The following is a 23,317-nucleotide window of genomic DNA, read 5'->3' as shown; positions in this document are numbered from 1 at the left end:
TCCACTTGACTGGCTCCAAGGTTTAGCTGTAATTCTGCAGTTACAAAGGGAATTTTAGTAATTGTAGGGCTAATATATCAACTTCAATTTCCCCAAGTGTCTAAGAATAATCATGCAAAACGTTTAACTGACATTAAAAGTGGTGTTTATGAAAAGTTTATAACCTGGAAAAGTAATTATTATAAACTGATTTGACCATATCGATGTGTCCTAGCTAAAAATTAGCCTGGGTGTGAGTGTGGGTTTTGGGTGTGGAGATGGTCATATCAGGTTGAAGCTGGTGTATCTCTGGCAAAGTGAATGAATGAATTAATTAACAGGTATATATTACTCATCTTTTCCCTTATGGACTCAGAGTTTCCTGTATAATCTAAGGGCTATATAGTTTACCAAATGTTTTCTTAATGTTTTATTTTTATATTTAGCACAAGAACTTTAATCCTTCTGAAAGTTTTTCTTATATCTGGTTTAAGATGGAAAAGCTGTATTTTCTTCCAAATGGATAGCTAAGCCAGCACCATTTATTATATGAACCACTCTTTTCCCACCGATTTAAATGCATTTTACCATATATAATTTCCCATATGTACGACGACTCTTCATTCTATTTCTGTGCCAGTACCTGCTGTTTTAATTATAATGGCTCTAAAATTCTTAACATCTGAAAGAGCAAATACCATTTTACATATTTTAAAAACATCTTGGTGATTCTCACACATTTATTCTCCCACATGAACTTAAAATCATATTCCCCACATCCTAAAAAGTGCTGCTTTGATTGCAAGGGCATAAAATGTGTAAATTCCTTTGGAGAGAATATTTTATGATACTGTCTTCCCGTCCAGGAGTATGGTATGTTCTTCCATATTTAGATCTTGTTTTTAATTCCTTCCATAAAGTTTTACTTATCAGACATGTTACCTCCTAGTTAAATTCATTTCTAAGTATTTTCTACTCTCTGACAGGTTAACTTATACTATGGTGGTCTCTCTTTCCTATGTTTCTATGTTTTCCAGTTTTCTATAATAGAGTATCTCTTGCATTTTTTAAAATTCATTTTAAGTATTTGGAATTTGGTTTAGAATGTTTTTAAATAAATGGTGCTGGCTTACTTATCCGTTTGGAAGAAAACAAACAACTTTTCCATCTTAAACTAGATACAAGAAAAACTTTTAGATGGATTAAAGTTCTAGCTCTAAATGTAAAAATAAACAATTTGGTTTCAAGACCAACAGTGGCCACTAAGCCATTTACCCAGGCCAGCTTGCCTCGAAGACTATCCAATAATGTCCAGCCTCCTTGGTCTGAGAGTGTCCGAAAGTTCAACATCTAAGAAGGAGGATCGAGAATGAAGGTGAGATGAGGTGAAAGGAAGTCAACACTCAGACTATTGAAAGATGTCAGCAAGCCGAGGCTGGTTTCCTTTAAGAAACAGTTACCCTGCAGAGGGTGAAAAACTGCAGGACTCAGCCAACATACTAATGCAAAGTAAGTCTTACTGGAAGAAAATGAAAGCTTAGTAAACTGACAACTTGGTTGCAAACATCAACTTTTTCCTGAATGGGGAAGAAATCCTGAGTCAGATGTAGACATATTTACTCACACCAAGTGAAGATGTGAGATAACTTTCTGCAACTTTCCAATTTCTGACTAGAAAAGGAAATATGTAAGAGAAGAGTCCTTGGAACTGACAGAACCTTCCTGAGATAAGCGGGGCACTTTTACTGGAGAGGAATCTCTAAGTAACATCTGAGATCTAAGCACTAGCATGAGATACCAAATAACTGACATATAACGCTATAAAGTCAGAATCCCTGTCATTCCTTCACCACAATCTTTGAAGTTTAAAAGGAAGTAAAAATATTCCTTAGGAATTCAGAACTTCTTAACTGAATTAAGGAGTGAGCAAGTCCCAGGGCTTTTCAATTTCCCCCAAGAAATCAAACTTCTGACGATGTACAGAATCTTCCTACCATACCTACAACAACAAACAATTTCCTTGTCAGAACCCTCCTGGCCTTTCCCCTCACCCCTCACTCGTTCCTTCCCTGAGGTGGGGTTTTATCCATCTGATAGGTGAACGTGGAGGAAGGAGCTGGGCCTTCCTGCTTAGACCTTTACCATCTGGTCAGTCCTGCCTACTGACAGAGTATACACAGTCTGGAATGTTCTCACTTTGGGGGCACATGTGGTTGCCCCATCTATATGCCAGGGACTGGGTGGTGAGTTTGTCTGACCCAGGGCACAGCCATCAGCTCAGCTGGCCAGCACTTAAGTCTGGCGTTTATCAGTCACAGAGCTCACATCGTGATTGGTTTGGTAAATGGTGTGCATTCTTGTCATTTGGTTCTGAACTTAGAGGAAAAGGATGTTATTAACACCACCCCATCTTTAAACAACTCCTTTATTTCAACAAAGAACTCTATATAAACAAAAAAGAAAGTAACATGGGCTGAACAAGATGCTTGGCCAATGCCCTCAACTATCTGTACCTTGCTAAGAAAAATGCACTCACTGGGCCAGAGGGTTAAACGCACAGCAAACGGCTCGTTTAGAACCACAAATTTGCCAGCATCGGGCCTAGGAGGACACGCAGACCTGCAAACAGAGGCCTTCGTGGGGTCCTCGCTTGACCTTCTGTAGGCAAGGAAACAGTTATGGTCCTTTTCAGGGAATATCGGACAATACTATCTAAATATAGTTTCCAACCACTGCGTTCTCAGTAGCAACATAGTTTGTAAGGATCTTTACAAGCCTTACTAATCAGGCACACTAGTGTCCATTTAAGAAATCTACCTTCACAGCATGGAAATCTGAAAACTACTTCTGATAAAGATATTTTTCCTACGAACTCCAGCAGTTCTCCTCCAACATCATAATAAATGAAATCAGAAGTTACTGCTAACAAACTGTGGTTTGCAACAAAGAAGACATAAATGGGAAAGCGAGACAATGTGAAGGAAAATAATAAGGCTTTGAAGATTCACAGTCGTTAAACAAAAGACTAAGTCAAAGGGCAAGTTTTAAGGTGGATATTTTATTCTCTATGAAAAAGAAAAACACTCTGGTCCCTTTATGAATCCTATGAATAAAATAAAAATGGGTTACATAATGGCATCTAAATATAAAAACCTACATGTTGCCCTATAAACCGCTCTATTGCTTCTGTCTCCCTCCCCTAGTTGACAATAAGCTTGTGCAGGATTTTATTTTTCTAATATCACCTTTCTATCCCTTCCTGGTCCAGTTCTTAAGAATGCAATTTTGTGTCTTCTAAATATCGGCTTGGCCCAGGAAGTATTTGGGGGTTCTCCTTGCTTCCCAAGCCCATCGCAGTGAACTGCTAACCCATTCTCTGTTATCACAGGGCTGCTGACAAGCTAGAGGTAATTTCTCTGTGTGCACCTCCTATCCTCAGGTTCTTTCTGAGACTCCCTCCATCCATCAGTAGCAGTATGTTTTCCAATGTGTATAGAATGAGGAACACCCAATATGTATATGTTCCGATTTTGTAAAAAGATAATCTAAAAGACAAACGGGGTGGTTGCCTGTCTCACAACAATTCCAGGCCATGCTATTTGGCCACAGGGAGTTGCCCCAATGACCTTCCAACAAGCCCCCCTCTTTATTTACCTTAGCCAGAATCACTTTCTGTTGCTTACAACCCAAAGACAAGAAAATATGTAAAACAACTGGGAATACCATAAAATATCAATACCTTTGTCTGGTTGGATGATAGGGGCTTTTTTTTTTTAATTTATGTATTTTCCCAATTTTCTACAATGAACACACATTGCTTTAGGGGTAAGTATTAAGGTTTTAGGGTTAATTTCTTTTAAAGATCAGATGTTTCTCTGGTTCTCACTAAACCCCATAATCTTTTCAAAGATACCAAAACCTCCAATGCTCAAAGTCATCTTGTTAACAAGAAATTATTAAAATGAGCTACTACAGCAGCTTCATAGACAATATCTTTTTCAGCAATGCTCCAATTTTTCTCTTTCTCTCCCTCTCTCCCCTCCTTCACCCTCATTCTCACCCTCCCTCCTTCACACTCTCTCCCTTTTTCCCTCTCTCCCTCTCCTCGTGCAGTAGGGCATATAAGTTCTTTGAAGAGGCAATGACTCATTTCTTCCATGGCTCCCTGGCTCTTGGGCATGGCCAGCAACCATCATGTAATTTGCTAGGAAATGTCATTATATATCAACATAATTTGGATTTTAAATAATGCTTTTTTTCTTTCCTGAATAATTCTTAAAACACTCATTCACTAAAATTATATATTGAATTTACTTTTTATTTATCCACTTCTCTATAACAGCCAATACAACAGAAACAAATGATGTCTAAGTAACTCAGGTGAGATAATGCAAGTCCCATAAGCTTTCTACTCATGTTGCTGACACATCCCTTGCAGTTTTTACTATATGCTCTGCTGTGACCTTACCCTCCAAGAAAAATGCTTCTTAGATTATGCTGCATGCCCTGTTGCTGCCATAAGTTAATATTTTAGACTCATTCAGAGACCTCGAGTTGTGAATAAAATATAAGTAGGAAAAAATTTCGTAATGGGAAAACCTACCCAAATGCTATCCTTTGGGACACAAATTAAAAATTGCTTGTAAACGATTCTTGGCTACAGGTTTCCAAATGCTATAACAAAAGCATAATAAATACCATTTTGACTTGTTTCATCTTCACTGTCAAATGAGTCTTTGCAGAGGAGAACATGTGGTCAGGGCAAAGAGTAGAAAATTAATCATTTGCAGGGAATTAATTAGAGCAAGGTCCAAATGATATGTCTCGGCAGCTCTCTGCTTGGAATGTGATACTTGACTCAAAAACAGTATTTAATTGCAGATCTATTTGCCACGTGCAGCAGAGAGATACTACTTGGCCTGCTTAACTGAAAGATACGTTTTATGTGATATTAAAAGATTCAGTTTCTGAGGTTATAAGAATCTCATTCACACAGAAATTACCAGAAAATAATGAATGCATAACACCTTAACTACAATATCTTCTTCAAATTTTGTCTTTGCAAAATATTCTCAATCTCGAAATTTTGTCTTTGCAAAATGTTCTCAATCATTAGATAACCTAAAACCCAGCAAACAAAGCGACTGGAAGTAAATGGACCCTTAGCATTAAGTGATTTGCTAAAAGTCCCACAAGTATATCAATGAACAAAGAAGATCTATTAACTATTTATTCCTGGTATGTGAGGCAAACATATTAGCAGCTGTGGAGGTCACAAAAAAACTAGTTCTAGCCTTAATTTAACATCTCTCTGGGAGGCAAGAGCCATAAAATGTTAACTAATGTTATATAAACAGGAGATAAACACCTAATGATGCCCTGAATGCTGGTGAAATTTAAATGCTACCTTGGATGTCTTCAAAGCCCCTTTATCAGTCATCTACAGAGCTAAAGTCACAATACTTATAAGGTAGTTTTTTAGTTTAAGTGAAATTTTCCCTCCTCCAATTTTTACCTAAAAGTTGAATCTATCCCCACATCCCCGAAAATCTGCCTTACACTGTCAGGATTTGACCAAAGCACAATGTAGTAGAAATGAAGATCTAGACTATTTTTCAAGAGCTGAAATCAGCTGTGGCTATTTTAACTAGTGTCTTTTTTTTTTTATTGTAGTTAAAAAAAAATCCCATATAGCATAAAATTTCCTATCTTAACCATTTTTAAGTATATAGCTCAGTAGTGTTAAGTATATATTCACACAGACCTCCAGAACTTCATCTTGCAAAACTGAAACTACATTCCCATTAAACAATAACTTTCCATGTCCCCAGCCCCAGCCCCTGGCAACCAGCATTCTACTTCGGAAGAATCTGACTACCCTTGGTATCTCATGTAGATGGACTCGAATATTATTTGTCTTTTTGTGACTGGCTTATTTCACTTAACATAATGTCTTCAGGGTTCATCCATGACGTAGCATTTCCTTCCTTTTAAAACTGAGTCATATTCCAAAAAGCTTGTATATCCCACGTTACCCATTCATTCTCGACACACATTTGGGTTGCTTCTACCTCCTGGTTAGAGTAAATAATGCTGTAATGAACATGGTGTATAAATCTCTTCAAGATCTTGATTTTGATGATTTTGAATATATGCCCAGAAGTGAGACTGCTGGATCATATAGTAATTCTATGCATAATTTTTGAAGGAACCGCCATAATATTTTCCAAAATGGCTGCCATTTTACAATCCCACCTACTGGCTACAGAGTTTCAATTTCTCCCCATCCGCATCGACACTTATTTTCTGGTTTTTGATAACAACCATCCTAATGGGTGAGAGGTGATATCTTATTGGGGGTTTAATTTGCATTTCTCTAATGATGAGCGATGTTCTTTGGCATATCTGTTTGAAGACAGGGAATGCTGAGATAACAGGGAAGGCTTATTTTTACAACCTGGACTAACACAGCAAAAGAAGGGATATTTGCCAGATTCAGAGTGAATGATGCTAGAAACGCAAGAGGATGATGTTGGGAGGTACGACACAGTGACTTTCAAGCTGTCACTCTCCCATTACAGACTCACTGAAAAATGCTGAGGAAGGAAGAAAAATTACTCAAAACCAACCCACTTCTACAGTTCACTTGATTGAATCAGCTGAGACTGCTCATCTAAGACGGCTGTCCATACTACAGGTCTCGTTTTAATTATGTATGTGATTTAAGAGTTTTGGGAGATAAAGGTCTCCTTCACTTACTGGGAAAATGCCTCAATCTACATTGTGCTCCAAAGGAACCAAAACAAAAAAACTGCATACATAAGTTGCACAGCTAAAAGTCACAGCAGCAAAAAGCCCGTCCACTTCTCAAATGTTTCATAAAGAAATCAAACAATGAAAGCTACTATGTGTATACGTGGAACTGTGACCTTATTTGGAAGTAGGGTATTTGCAGGTGATCGAGTTAAGATGAGGTCATTAGGGTGGGCCCTAAACCAATATGACTGGCATTATAAAAGAAACTGGGAGACAGACAGACAGACACACACACACACACACACACACAAAGATTGGCAGATACATCTACAAGCCACAGAACACCAGGGATTGCCTGCAAACCACCAGACGCTGAGAAGTGGCATGGAACAGATTCTCCCTCACAGCCTCAGAAACAATCAACCCTGCCGACACCTTGATCTCAGACTTTCAGCCTCCAGAACTCTGATAATAAATTTCTGTTTAAGCTGCCCCAGCTCCGGTACTTTGTTACAGCAGCCCTAGCAAACTAATACCTGTATTTCAACAAATGTCAAACTGGGTCGGTAAGGGAGGGAGAAGCCCAGGAGAATGGACTGCAACTGAGGTGTCACCTTGATGCTGCAGCGGAAAGTGTGGCCAGTAGGACTTAAAACATTACCGACGGCTCCAACGTTCATGTGGGTACAGGGCACAGAGAAAAAGAACTTGCTTTAGTCTAGAACCATGTGTACCACCAAACAATGACCAAAAATGAAACCAATTCCCCTGGCCCCTTAGTCAAGCATTTTTGGAGCCAGAGGGGAAAAATAAGTTTGGAAACTAAGCAATGCGACTTGTACCCACACAAAACCTCTCTCAGAATGGCCCCAGGATGGCAGGACGCCGAAGGGCTGCTGGCAGTGTCTCGGTTTCTGTTGAACCAGTTTTCTGGAGGAAATTAAGACTTTATTTTCTAAGACTGTCATGTGCCTTTTGGAAGCTTCAGAGAAGGCGGTGGTGGGCACTAACAGAAAAGCCCATCTTAGAGAAACTGCCCTTGGAATAGAAAAGTAGGGGAAAAGAAATCGTCTTTTTCTCTGATTAGAGTTCAGAAAGTTCACAGGAAACACGAAGACTTTGCTGGGAATGAAGGTTTTCCTCTATCGATGTGAATAATGGGTGAGGGCTCAACATACCAGGAGACCGAGCAAGGCAGCGGGGCGAGGGCAGGCGCTTCCTAACGTGGTCAGCACATGGGAACTCCAGTCATCACTGTAATCTACCTGGGTGCAGCGAGCTATTAAATACAACTGAACCCCAGCTAATAAAAGGAAGGAGTAATTCTCAGTGCTGTATTAAGAAACCAGACGTTCCATGTAACAGCTCTAATAAAATGTCATCCTGGTACTTAAAAAATAATTAAATAATTAAATCAGGCTAAGGGATGATAAGATGACTAACAATAATACCTAAGTTTTATTTCGACTCGTATATTCAGGATATGCCTGCTAGAACTACTACACACCCGTTTGGTTTATTTTTCTTCATCATTTAGATTCTACTGAGAAAGCTGTCTACAAATTAAAGCCTGTCCATGAATCACCGAATTTATATGTGAATAAAGTATTTTTTGTTGGTGGTGCCTATATGTGAAGCAATGTTCTGCGGGAGACGGGGTAAAGGACAGAGGTCAGTGGTGTAGAGAGGAGCCCATCCACGGACACTGCAGGGGGGGAGTGACGACAGAGGAAGAGAGACAAGCAAAGTTTTAGAGGATGACCTTGAGGGAGCCCATGTCTGCTGGCCTTAGTTTTCTCTGTGGGGTAGGAGTCTTGGTCATCTCCTGAGAAAGGGCGCCCTGCCTACGTTCTCACTGCCCCTGCTGGCTGGCCCCCACAGACTGCCCGCCTTAGCTCACTTGTTCTCCTGGGCTTCTGGCTGGGTTTAGTCGGGGGAGGTTGAGAACCAGCACCTCTCCCTGTCCCTTTAAGACTAAGGGCAATAACAGCTTCCCGCTGCTGCTTCATGTCTCTTATTGGTTTCCTGAACTCTTCCTGTCCACACTTCTATGAACTGTCCTGTCGGCAAATTATTTCCAGGTAAAACCTTGTGAGGGTACGTACCATTTGTTTCCTGCTGTGAACCTGTCCGGTGGGGCTGCAGGAGTAAGAGGACCTGAAAGGACTGGAAAGTCTGCAAGCGCCACCGTGGGACACAGGAAAGCGGTGACCAAGGACAGTCTGTTAGAGCAGCTGGGACGCCTTGAGGACCAGGTGAGATGTGAGTTAGTAAATTAACAGTGGCAACAATCTGTGCTGTAGTATAATTTTTTCCATCAGCTCTTAATTGCCTGGATGGAGCAGCAGAGAAGAAAGGGGCCATGGCTGTTGCCAGAATCACAGCAAGGCAAGGGAGAAGCTGCGGTGCTGACAAAGGCTGGGTGTCCTAAACAATAAATCACTGAGATGGGAACAGAGAGCACGGAATCAATCGGGGTCAGGTGCCCGAGAGAAGAGGGTCAAGGGAGTGGGGGTCACTATGAAGTTGAAGGGCAGATGTAATGGGAGGGACAAGATAGAGAGCCAGATCAGCCAGGATTCAGAAAATCAGCTCAACGCCAGCACTGGAAAAATATCTCAAACACCGGACTTTCATAAAACTGTTACCAAATATTTATATTGGACATCTATCACATTCCATGTCCCCTGTACTGTGTGAGAAGATCAGCCACATGCCTTTTCTCATTTTCTGCTGTTCCTAGTTAAGGGACACATGCTTAGAACCAGAAATTGAGGACTGCTTTAAATTATCAGAGAGAGTTTTATACACAATGAGCTTTAAGCATCCCCAAAAAATACCAAGGAAATAGTTCTACAAAATTTACAGTGAGAACAAAGACTAAACTGCTTTATTTCAAGGAGAAATGTGTTGAGAGAAAGCCTTGAGGCTCACAATGAAATATGTTCTTTTCCCTCATTTTTACAATGCTAAATATGCTTTTGTTATGGGGTTAGGTTGTATCCCCCAAATTCATACGTTGAAGTCTTCACCCCTAGTACTTCGGAATCTGATCTTACTTGGAAATAGGGTCTTTACAGAGAAAATCAAGCTAAAATGAGGTCATTAGGGTCCGCCCTAATTCCATATGACTGGTGTCCTTATCAAAAGGGGAAATTTGGAGACAAACACCCACACGATGTAAAGATGGAGGCAGAGACCGGGATGCTGAGTCTACAAACCAAGGAACACCAGAGATTGCCAGTAAACCGCTAGAAACTAGGAGAGGCACGGAACAGATTCTGTCTCAGAAGGGACCAACCCTGCCAACATCTTCTTCCTGGACTTCTAGCCTCCAGAACCGTAAGAGGATAAACTGCTGCTGTTTAAGAACACTGCCCCCCCCCCTCCACCCAGACTGTGGTACTTTGTTACAGCAGCCCTGGAGAACTAATACAGATTTCAATGATGAAAAAGGTATTGCTGTGATAGTCGAATAACCAATGCTCTTTGGCCTTGCTTTTCAATGCATCAGGCATTCAGTCTTATGTCTAGACCAAAGCTAACTGAACGTTTGAGTTCTGTTTGCTTACAAAAGTGCATTCTGACAAATGACCACTGGAAGATTACACAATAGCCAAATGAACTTTATAGTACACCTCATAAGTAAACTGTATCAAAATTAATCAAGTAAATGAAAGCAATCACCCCATTCCTTTCCAACGATTTTGAACAGAGTCTGCTGAAGATGCCGAATTTAAATGTTTTCCCAGCGTGGCCATCACTTAGGTGTGGCATGCTAAACACTAGCTTTTGGGTGACAAGGAAATTGAAATGCAAAGAGTAAATATAATTTTCCTAATATAAATGGAAACCAAACAGTCAACCTCCATCTGATACTTCCTGTTTGTACAATTTATATAACCACTATGAACCCTGGAGGTTCATTTAGAGAGCCACAGATTCTTCTTCGTGACTAAAATAAGGCAATGTCTTTTACTAGCAACATTAGCAATGCTCCTTTCAGGTCATCTAAAGACATTATTTCTAGTGTAACAGTTGTCACAGAAAGGCCAGTGCCAGTTCATTTCCTAGACCTCTGTGACAGCAGAGAGCCTAGGTTCACGTTGTAAACCTGACAGTCTGTGTTCTCCCACTCCCTGGGTGCCAAGTCCTATTAATTCTACCTCCTCCATTTCTCTAATGTTTGTTAGCTCCTGGCATTGTCTGAGGCCCTGATCAGTCTCCATCGTGTTTATAGGACATTTCGAGTCCTCCAGTCACTGGGTGTCCCTCCCTCCGACTCAGCCCTGTTCGACATCCTACCCGCATAAGAGCATCTATCACTGGCATCTGTCTGAGGCACCAGCACAACTGACATGCTGGGTTACTCTCTCTGAGGGCTTATGTCTGAGGATCATCTAACAGAACCTGGAAAACAAGGCTTAAATGTGGGCAGGTGGTGGTCTGGGACCCCAGCTCCTTGTCCCCAGCTCTATGACCTAGACCAAGTTCCATATGTACTCTAAGCCTCACCAGGGTCGTTCATGCCTATTTCATGGGGTCACTGATCAGCCAGGCATCAGTGAGATAATGTATGTACAGACTTAGCACAATGTGTGGTATACAGCAAGGGATTTTTTAAAGGGTAGTCATTATTTTTATTCATTTTCTTATCACCAGCAGCACCTTGCCTCAAGTGTCCATAAACATTTGTGGAACTCATATCATGTTTCCAAGATCACATTCCATAAAATAACACCAGAGCCACAGAATTCCATTGTGGGTATCTAGGTTAACTTCCTGTTTGTATAAATGGGGAAAGATAAACCTACAAAGCTCTCACTCAGATATAAAGTACTAAAGACTTTTTAAATTGCTCTTTTATACAATCATTTTTACTACAGAAGATATCACACTGATTAACCCATTCCATATTTTTCCCTAGGAGTTAAAATCATGAGGCCCAACTCAAATGTTCAAGGTGATGGAAGGTAACAAACAACTGAATGATAAAGAACAGCTCAGAATTTAAAGATCAGTCTTATTTGCATGTCAATATGTTTCAGATAAACATGCAAACAGGAGTGTCTAAGCCAGTGAAGTGCTCCCTTCAAATGGGCCCACGGAGCCCACACTGTGAAGAGCTGCCCTGACCGGCCCTGAAACCCAGCGTCTGGTCTGTGCCAGTGGATGGCAAGGTTCTCCTAGAAAAATCCTGGCTCTAGGAAAATGGAGAAGTTTGGAGGCAAGTAAACAGAAACCAAGAATTCAGCAAAGCACAAATGCACATAAAAATTTTAAGCTACAAGAACACCCCTCAATTTTAAAACCTAACCTATCTGAAGTTCAGAAAAGCTACAGATGTGTGTGTGTGTGTGTGTGTGCGTGTGCGCGCGTGTTTAAAAAAGGAAGTAAATGTACTTGTCAGAAATTGAGAATCCAACACAACTGTCCAAGTGGTACTTCATTCTTACAGACCTCCGAAAACCACCTGGGGTACATCTCTATTTTAGAAAGCTCAAGTCTAATGTGAGACAATACAAAAAGCTGAGGGGTTGGGGGTGGGGGCGCGGAACGGGAAAGAATCACTCCACCTGACACAAATATGCAATTTTTTATTTTAAAGTGCTTTCATATGCTTTCCGTTTTTCATTTCGCCTACCCAACAGCTCTACAGTGAAAGCAGGGTCTCAATTCTGTTAAAGAACAATAATGAAACTAAAGCTTAGAATGAAAGAAAACTAACTAACTTTTATGAGAACCCAATATCTGTCCAGGGCTCTGCCAGATATTTGTACAAAAGGAATTTCATCTGAGTTTCCCCTTGGCGGCATGAAGCAGGTAGTCTCCTTAGAGACAAATAAGCTGGGAATGGTTATCTGCTTGTCTAGAGCCACACGGCTAGTAAGTGATGAAGCCAGGATCCAAGGTCCTACACAGTCCCCTTGAATACTGTTTCTTATAATTAAGAAAATTTATTATCTCCATTTAAAAGAGAAAGAGAAATAAGCAGCTTCTCAAACTCCCTATGTTTTCTCAGAATGTTGTCCATTTTAACGTCAGATACAGACCTCCTCAATTAGTTTATTCTTTTTATTTATTAGGTTCTACTGAGTGGTTCTTTTTTTAGGGAGAAAATAGCAAACAGCTGTTAAAGAATTCCTGCCATCATTTTAGAGCTACAGAACTGACTTTGATCAGAAGCGTCTAAAGTTAAAAGGGGCACACACAAATATTTCGGGCCAACATTTAAATTCTACTCTTTGTTTCTAAAAAGCTAAAAAGGCAGGCTAGCCGTATTGAGCTGAAATGATTTATGAAAAAAGTTTTAATCTATTAAAATAGCCTTTAATTTAACCTCCTGAGGCCAGACCTTGACAGCACCATTTATCATTCAAGTTAAATAAAACACAGAAAGGGCTACGCAGAGCGGACATAAATACTATTTCAGAAACTTCGCTAATAAAAGGAGCCAAAAGCAACACTGATAAGGAAAAAGAAACACTGGCTTATTTTTAAAAAGCTGAGTGAACTTGTGAAATTCCCTCTCATTCTGGTTCAAGCTGCAGCTGCTTAAGAGGGAGTTAATACAGCTCCGGGCAAACACATCCCCCGTCTGCTTTTAAATGGCCAATTAAATTTTATTTAGGTACCACCACCATTAGTCCCCTTATGTGCACTTCGAGCAAAATAAAAAAACAAAGTAGCACTGAAACTCATGTCGGCCTTCTGATATCACTGTAATCAGACGAAGGGAACGACCCCACTGCCAGGGCTGGGTAATTCCAGCGGGAGTGAGAAGCAGGACACTTACAAGGAAGGAAGACATATTTTCCTCCAAGACCTTTAGTTAAATGTATATCTCACCCCTTCAAGGACAAAAAAGAAAAAAGGCTTTGGGTGGCTTTTCAAAAAGGGCACATTCCCAAGGATGGCTGAAATAGAAATAAAAAGGGACACAAAATTCATTCAAAATAAATAAGACAGAGAAAAGGAAGGTGATTCCCTCAAGACACAGTTGCCATGCCTGAGCACACGCCCAGCCCGAAGCCTGCAGCCTCACTCAGCTTCTTCTGATGTAAACGAGAGGTCCAGAGGATCCACACAACACACACACACACACACACACACACACACACACACACACCCTCTCCCCCCCCACCCCCCCATACCCCGCTTTTTACTTCTGCCTTGTCCTTCTTTCTGGGCTCAAGCTTATGAAGACAGCTTTAGAATTCTACAACCATTTAAGACCTTTCCCAGAATCGCAAAGGCCTTGGAAGAACAAACTCTCAACTGATGTCAAGCCCAGGTTTCAGTAACAAAGAAATGAAATGACTGTTTTCATTTCAAAAGGTAAAAAAATGAAATAAATGTTTAATCGTTCCAGGGCTAACAGTATGAGACTCCTAATTGGGTCTCAGAGAGAGCACAGGCAATTTTGCCGCCAGTAAAAAACCTTTGCAGTCTCTTATTATGACATGCAAACTAATTCTTTCTCTTAAAAATTTTAGATGTCTGTTTTCAACAAACTTATTTCCTACTACTAATGTGTTTTCTAGAAGTAATTCTTTCACTCTTCTATCTCCCATTGTCAAGTGGCATATAGTTCAAACCAATTTAGTTCAGTGAAATTTATGCAAGTTACCTCACACACACACATTAAATCTTGACATTTCCTGATGCCCTGTAACATACTATATATAGATCATAGCATGCCTATTCAACCTCACCACATATTCTTTTTAGCCCTTACCAGGTACACAATAACTACTGTCTGATCAAGTGGGCGGCCGGGGGGCGGGGGGTATTTTTAAATTAAAAATCCCTTTTCTCACTGTACCATCTGCCTAGGGAATTAACACAGTTATGAAAAGTTAAACAATTCATCAACAAAAATGTCAACACGGGGTCCCAACTTTCAAAAAAAAATAGGAGAAAAAAAGTCTTTAATATTATTTGGACCAAGCACCTCATTTTGCAGATGAGAAAACTAAGTCTCAGCAGGGATATTAAGAAACTAATTAGGGAGAGAGACAAGATTAGAAGCTATGACTCAAAGTCTAATTAGAGGTACAGACAAGTACTTTGAGAAAAGTGGCCCCAGCAAGAGCTAGGGTACGCGGGAAGCTGGACATTTGCTGGGATTTCGAACAATTTGTTAGAAGTGGAGGACGGTGGTGTTTAGAATGGGGAAAAACCCAGAGCAGCACAGAGGGGAGAATGTGGTGACCTTACCTTTAGGAGCTAGTCTGAAAAGACCCAACGGGGTGAGACAGTGGAAGCCCACAGGATCTTATAAGAGGCGGTCACTCAGTGCAGGGAAAGCAGACAGGGTCATGCAGGCTTGGTTCCAGTCCCAGTCCTATCTTAACTCTGCAAACAGGAGGAAGTGACTACAAGCTCTTCCCATGGGTTCCCTCATGTCAATGCGAAGACAGCAGCAACCACTTCTCATAAGGTGTGAGAGTTAAATGCCTGAGCAGGTGCAGGCAGCTGGTTACAGGTATCAGGTGTCTGCTGGGTCTGGGCTCCGTTCAGGTGTAGGATCCAATGATAAATAAGAACAGAAGAGGACTTACTATCCCCCCACCCCCAACCCCCAGAGCTTACATTCTGCCTGTGAGAAGCCAAAAATAAGCACACAAACAAAGAAGAGAATTTTTTGGCATGAGATGTTCATGTAGAAGGTAAAACACTCAGGACAGAGGTAGAGAGATGATGGAAGCAGTTCCCGCAGCTGAGATGTCTACGGCAGAGCCTCAATGAGTGCTCACTGCCGTCTCCCAGCCTCTCCAACTCAGAAGTCCATACTTTAACCTCAGGCAGCTGGGAGCTATAAATGTTTCTGAGTAAAGCGATGACGAGACACAAATACAAAAACGGCACCCTGATTGTTTCCTGGGATGGCGAAGACTGATGTCGAGTTCTTTCTGCCACCACTAACGCTGTAGTACTGCTTCCCCACCTCTGTCCGCCTGCCTGTACCAGGCCATTCCTTACTCTTCAAACAAAGACTAGGAGTCTCCTTGTTACACGTGAGCATCTTTCCCAGCCATTCTCACCAAGGCTGCTCAAAAGAACCAAAAGATGGCTGTTTTATTTCCTCCGCTCTTCTCAGCTCTTCCTAGGGTGACCTTGCTAAATGAAAACACATAAACTGAATAAACACTTGGAGAAGAAACCATCTGCTTCATTCTAAAAACATCAGCAGGAACAGTGTGTGTTTACCAGTGGGATCATGAGGACAAGACACATAAAACCTTCTCAGGGACCTTAAGAAGAGATGATACTGGCACAGGAGTGGAAGGGTGTCATTAACCCCTTTAGTTCCAAAAGAGTTGGTTGGTTTTATAACCTCTATTTGGAAGAGTAAGCTGTATATTATAAGCCACAGGGTGAGGCTTATTTGCACAGCATTTTCCACATAAAGATGATAAAACTAAGAATTTACTATAAATTTCTTTCGACTTTCAACTCTGCAGAGGAAATACCTAAAAAGACTCCAAGTTCAAGAGCAAAGGCAGTGGTGGAACTGACAGAGTGGAAAAGTCTGATGCTCACTGCCGAGGCCTTTCAAAAGGTTAAACTCTTAAATAATTTTTTTAAAGGATATAAATAGTGATGGAGGCAACCATAAAGAGTATGGTTTGGTTATTCGTGCCAAGAAGTGTTTAAAGAATTTGCATTTACAATGATGACTTTGCCTGCATCCATGCTCTACAACAAAAGTAATAAGGCCCAGGAAATTCAATCCCCAAAGCAAGACATGATTCAGAGAAGAATGTTTCTAAAGGGAAACTGTAATGACTTCTGGCCACGTGCCCTGCTCATCTGCGTGACAAATGTGAGTGAGCAAAGAGAATTCACTCTCTTGGACACCCACTCAAAGGAGGGATCACGTGTGGGTGAGGGGGACACTTCCGGGAGTCAGACCCTTGGCCTTAATGAATTCACAGCAGAAAGTTTTGGAGCAAGGTTTTCAAACAGTCATGGGGACCTGGGTCTCTTCAATCCTGTGTCACTCTGTTCCAATCCTGAGTACAGAGACTGAGTCACCATGACCGGCCTGATGCCTTCCAGCTGCATGAAGGCCTGGCTGTTTCTGTTCTTACAGAGCACAAGGTAGCAATTTAGAATCAGCTTAGTCAATAAAAATGCTGATTATGTGCCTTTCTACAGGCAGTTATAGAAAACATCTGTTGCCCATTGGTTGAGAAGGAACATTCTTACCAAACTAGAAAAATAAAAATAAAATATGAATGGATGAGACATGTGAAAAACTAATAGTGACATCAAATATTCTTACAAATAAATTCATTCTAACATTCAATCAGCAAACATTTAACAAGCATCTACTATATGTCAGATGCTGTGCTCGCTACTAGAGATGAGACAAGGTCCTTGCAGTGAGAGGGCAAATGGACATCAATACCACTAATTATACTGTATTAAGCTCTTAGTATATGCCAAGATTTGCGCCAAACACTTTATTTGTATCAGCTCTTTTTTATTCTCATAAAATGAGGTAGGGTTTATTATCAGCCTCATTTTACAGGGGAGAAAATAGATACAGTGATTAAGTACCTTGTTCAAGGTGATCAGTGAAGTACGAGAAGCTGGAATTTGAACCGAGTCTGACTCCACCCTAACATGGATATGATAGGTGTAAGAGCAAAGAGGTCTGAAGAACGGAAGAAAAAGCCCCAGCCACTGCCTCAAGGAGTTAGCATCTGGGTACAACTGACAGGGCCTTTAAGGATGCACAGGAGCTTATGGGGTAGAGGAGGATGAGGATGGTTCTTTCCAGGCAGAGGAGTTACAAATACAAAGCACGGACAACAGAAATCATTAAGTAAAATAATTTAAAAAGATGAAAATGTATTTCTGCTCCTATTAGGCAGAGCACTCCTCTACTGTTCCTAAATAGTAGCTAGGAACAGAGATTTGATGGTCTTTGGTTTAGGGAAACTAAAGAACTGCAACTGAATACCGTACAATGCTTCCTGTAGTTTGTGCACACAGCAGCAGCACTTGATAGCTCCCAGTCCAAACCACATATGGGAACACTATTTAATAGAATGTGTTTGCTAGAGACTTGGGCTCAGAAGTCCTTAACAGTAAAAAACAAACAAACAAACAAAACCCTGAAATACTAAAACTAAATACCTCACCAAACCAGTCTGGCAATGAAGAAAAAAAATTCCAGGGTGGGGAGTGGGGTGGACAGGACGATGACAGGTTCCAAAAGGTCTAATTCAAACAGGCTAGCAGGTGTGCTCAATTTTTACAATTTCAGCAGATCAACAACAGCTTTGTTCACCAAAATATGAAGATGTTCCCAAGGCCTTGATAGATATGAATTCCAAAACAAGAAAATTAGAAAGATACAAAAATTGTTTGCAATGTGCAATAAGTTGGTGGCTTTAAACACAGCTATTCTGGAGTTTATCTTTCACTTAATGATAATTCACACTCTGAACAATATTCTTTGAAATGAATATAATTTAGTGAATCATATCACATAAACAATTAAATGATGGGGTATAGGCATTAATGCCAACTTAAATTTCAGCCGTTCTAGCCAATGAGAAAAACAGATGGATAGTCTCCACTTTAAAAACAGGTTATATTCCCAAAGTTTGTTTCTAAGTTGGCTGTTCGAAATTCGAATTATTTTTTTTTCCCCCACAATGTTAGATGCAGTATTTAGTACCCAAGACAGAACACGGAAAACTAAATCCAAAATGTGCTAAGAATTCCATAGACGCTAATCCGTGATAAGGGATAATGATTCTTAAGGAAAGTACAGTCAGTTCTAGAGAGCCAGACACACATATCTGACTCTCCCTGTCTAGGAAGCGAGAAATCCTCCGTCTGCGCATATTGGTGCAGAATTCCTCTAGCAGGAGTTCTTTGAGGAGGATGGGGAGAAAGATGAGGGAGGGGCTCTGAGGAAAACAGAATCATGGGGTGTAGGGCTCCAACCCATGGAAAAGTTCCCTCTTCTCTGCTTGGCTCCCAGACATCCCTTTTTTCCCCCTAGGCCCCAGGGACGATGGGCCTCTTCAATCCTAGGGCTGCCTCACTGTGGGCTTGGATCAAGGTTTTTCTACACTCCCACTCCCCACCCACAAACGTGGTCATCAACTTCTCTCCTGACATGAGAACACCCGTACAAATCTTTGATGATTTTGAGGATTTTTCTTGCCAGTACCTTCGAGAAGTGGCACACATGCACACACATGCAGAGAACTGACTGTGATAAGCAAATGAAACTGAGATCCAGCCATAAGACCACAATTCCCTCCGATTAGAATATATATCATACAAATGCACATTCATACACATTTGTATATGGAAAGTTACAATAAAATTCAAGTGATGTGCCCTCTGATATCACTATATAGGCAGTTCATGCATAAATCTAAAAACTGGATAGCTCCAAACCAGATCAGAGGAGAACTAGGGGGTGCAGAGGTGCAGAAAACACAGACCCCTCTTCCTGCCACCTCGTGTCACTGAAACGTGAATGAGATGAACCTCCCTATGCCAAAGGCTGCCCATACACTTGAGTTTATGGATACATCCCCAACTTACTGGAACTTCAAATGCCTCCTGGGTGTCATCCAGCATCTGGATTTTGATGGACATGAGTTTTCCTGAAGGAGTTGGGGGCGGCTTCTGTCCATGTTCCAAGGTACTGATCCCCGAATTCTCCTGGGCCCCCAGTCGTGATCCTGGAGTTGGCCTCTGCTCTATTTCGCCCATGATGAAGGCAGATTATAGAATATCTGCAGGAAGCAGTGAGAAAGAAAAATACATCAGAAGAGGAGACTCATTTAAACCACCTAAGTAACATTTGTTGTCTTCTACCCTCCATCGTGGGAACGTCCCTGAACCACACCGGGCTCTCCACCATCTGCACAGGAATCACAGGGTGAGGCTTCAGTTCACTCACTAGCAATGTCACCTTTAGTCACTCAAGGTATGCAAATATTTATGCATATTTTATTCTTATGCATATTTTTACATATTTTATCCTTTTTCTAGCTTTACGGTCAGGTCTTCATTATTCATACTATAGATTCAGTAGTGCTCAACATATTATTCAGTGTCTACAATGAGCCAAACACTATTTTTTACACATTTCAAGTCTGGCAGAAAGATAATGAACAGTGCTTAAGCCATATCACTGGCATCCGTTAATTACATTTATGGACACATTAACATACTAAATAATGTGAGTATTATAAAGATAGATAAAACGTACTTTGTGGCTCCCAAGCGTATAATCTGCTTGAGGGAACTAAACATACACTCACACAAGCGACATAAGGTAGGGTCTTTTCTCTTGGTACCTTCCACTTACTTCTACGACAAGAACCACCACCCCCTGCTTCACCTCATGAGTTATCTCCATTTCCCCAAACCATTCTACATATTACAGTATCAACAGTTATTTTCCTAAAAACAAAACATAACCATCTTTCCTCTCCAAATACGTCACTTTTCTCATACCACACCCCAGTTCCCACTGTCCTGCTCCTGCCTCTGTCTTGGTCCAGGTCTCCACCTGTGTGGTTCTGTCTGGTCGAATGCTCTGCACTCAGTCTCCACCTGGAAACATCTACCACTGCTTTCAAACTCAGATCAAATGTCTCAACCCCGACACCTGGGCAAAGCTCAGGTGCTACTCTTCCCTTTGCTCATGACCCTGTCAAACCTCAGCATCGGGGTCAATCCCACCTGCGTTTGCCTGTTTACCTCCTCCATGACATCATGATAACCCTGAAGTAGAAACCAAGTCTAGAATGTTCCTTGAACCTCAGCACCTACCTGGACACAATGGCTGGCACAGAAGAGAGTTCAGTAATGGCTGCTCGATGACTAGACCAATCAGCCAGTACATTTGTACTATGGCCGATATATGATGTGTCATCAGAGCACAAAGAAATGAGATTTCAGTGCGAGATGAAATGGTTGGTTAAAAAGAGGGAGGAGGGCTTCCGTCATGGAGAAGGTGGGAACTCAATTTAGTCTCAGACATTGGATAATACTTGGAAGGAGACAAAAATACACAGAAGGCATTCCAGAAATGCCGAAAGTACCAACAAAGCCATGGGACAGAAATAAGATGGTATCTGGGAAGAAGGGTGAGAATTTATGTTGACGAGTTAAAGACGCATTTGGAAAATAGGCTAGAATCGGACTTTAAAGGACCTTATATGCCTGGCTGAGAAATATGGTCTTTACACTCTATAGGAGATAGGGAGCCAGTCGAGTAAGGATAATGATACAAAAAAATTAGAATCTTAGAAAAATTAATCTGAAGATGATATATACTATGCACTGCCAAAAGAGACGGGATGGCATCCAGTTCCAAAGCTATTGCAACAATTTGTGCTTTACATAACTTGGAAAGTGACAATGGAAATGAAAGGGTGAAGTTATAAAACCCACTTTTTCTGCAATGAACTTAGGCGTATATATATCTTTACAAATAAATGTTTTCAAATTTTTTTGGTTAGATACCCAGAAGGGGGATTGCTGGGTCATATGGTAACTCAACTCTTAATTGTTTGAGGACCCTCCATACTGTCTTCCATAGCAGCTGTACCAATGTGCATTCCCACCAGCAATATAAGAGGCTTCCTTTTTCTCCAACACTTATTGTCTTCTTGATAACAGCTATTCTAACAGGTGTAAGGTGGTATCTCATTGTGGTTTTGATTTGCATCTCCCTAATAGCTAATGAAGTTGGGGATCTTTTCATCTATCTGCAAGCCATCTGTATGACTTCCTGGAGAAGTGTGTGTTCAGGTCCTCTGCCTGTTTTTCAACTGGACTGTTTTTTGTTGGTGAGTTACATGAGTTCTTTCTATATTTTGGATATTAACTCCTCATTGGAGGTGTTATTTGCAAATACTCCTCCCATTGCAGTATTATTCACGGCGCCCAAGACATGAAAACAACCAAAGTGTCCTTTGACAGATGACTTGATAAAGATGACGTGGTACATACACACAGTGGAATACTACTCGGACATTAAAAAAGATGAAATACTGCCATTTGCAACAACATGGATTGATCTTGAGAATATCACGCTAAGTTAAATAAGTCAGAGGGAAAAAGTCAAGACCCATAATATTTCACTTATAAATGGGATATAAAAACTGAAATTAACAAACAGAAAAGACATACAGACAAAATCTCAAACACATACAACAGTATGGTGGTTACCAGAGGGAAACAGAAGTGGGTAAAGGGTGTCAAATACAGGGTGGCGGAAGACTCGACTTTGGGTGGTGAACACGCAACGCAGTATATAGATGATGTATTACTGAACTGTACGCTTGAAATCTATGTAATTTTATTAACCAATGTCACCCAATAAAATTAATAAAATTTTTAAAAACCACTTTAGTGGAAAAACTAACCCGATGTTGTAAATGGTTAGCTACTAAAGAAATAAAAGTATAATAACGGTCAGAAAATCTTAAATCAGAGCAGAAGGGAGGATGTGGAGGGGAAGGTGTGAGTTTGGGGACACTAGGGTTATAAAAGGACATCCAGCAGGCTGTGGGGGAGGTGGAGCTGGATATGGGCTATGGGTTCAGAGTCCATCTCACTACGCAAGTGAAAACCAAGATGAGAATAAATGAAAGTGGGGGATATGAAGCCAAAAAGGCAAAAAGAATAAACGTGCCCAGTCATGAGGTTTGTTACGTGTTGAATTGTGTTCTCCCATTCCCAAATTTATGTTGAAGCCATAACCCCCAGCATCTCACACCGTGACTGAGTTTGGAGAGTCTTAAAAGAGGCGATTCAATTAAAATAAGGCCATTAAGATGGGCTGTAATCCAATCTGACTGTTATCCTTTCAAAGAAATTTGTACAGAGACACCAGGGATGTGCGAACACAGAGGAAAGACTATGTGAGGACACAGTGAGAAGACAGCCATGTACAAGCCAAGGAGAGAGGCCTCAGGAGAAATCAAACCTGCTGACACCTCGATCTGAGTCTTCTAGCCTCCAGAACTGTGAGAAAATAAATTTCTGTTAAGATACCTAGTCTGTAGTACTTTGTTTTACCAGTTCTAGCAAACTCATAAGAGAGTCAATGAAGAAGATGGGAAAGAGACATGGAAAGAATGACCCAGAGACACTTGGTGACAAAGAGAGCCATGGAAGGGGCACCAAGGGGTCACCTGTGGTGTGAAATACAGAGCTAAGGGCTGTGTCTTACTCACACATTTGAAAACAAGTCACCTTTCATCTCATTTCTTCAGGAAAAACTATTCGGTTTATAACCTTATTTTGTAGGTTCTTGTACAACTCATGCTCATCTTTCTCCTGGAAAGTCAGGTTCCCGGAAGTTTCCCACAAAATTCCACATGAAAACACCTCCCTTCCTCTTAGCAAAACCTCTAACATTCCTCCTGTGACACGAGGGCTGGCCCTGAACAGCAGATAAGAAACTCTGGCGTCATCTCAATAATCTGGGTTGCTGACTCAAACCACCCTGGACTAAAAAGATGTGTCCTTTGATCAGGCAGGAAAGGGGTTTAATGGCCACCTAGGAAACAGTATTTACTTA

At 41.0% G+C, this 23,317-nt stretch overlaps 1 protein-coding gene across 3 annotated transcripts in view; it reads right to left on the bottom strand.

Annotated features, from left to right (window-relative positions):
• Positions 1 to 23,317, bottom strand: part of FARP1 (FERM, ARH/RhoGEF and pleckstrin domain protein 1) — a 268,128-nt gene that overhangs the window by 193,224 nt on the left and 51,587 nt on the right. For all 3 annotated transcript variants that reach the window (XM_039849165.1, XM_039849167.1, XM_039849166.1), the window contains exon 2: positions 19,318 to 19,511. In XM_039849165.1, the coding sequence (XP_039705099.1) occupies positions 19,318 to 19,488 (171 nt within the window). In that variant the 5' untranslated portion in view covers positions 19,489 to 19,511. The remainder of the gene's footprint in view (positions 1 to 19,317; positions 19,512 to 23,317) is intronic.

The sequence above is a fragment of the Pteropus medius genome, unplaced genomic scaffold (assembly GCF_902729225.1).
Source record: "Pteropus medius unplaced genomic scaffold, Ma_sr-lr_union100, whole genome shotgun sequence".
Classification (NCBI taxonomy): domain Eukaryota; kingdom Metazoa; phylum Chordata; class Mammalia; order Chiroptera; family Pteropodidae; genus Pteropus; species Pteropus medius.
The sequence above is the reverse complement of the archived record's forward strand: the minus strand, read 5'-3'. Positions and strand labels throughout refer to the sequence as shown.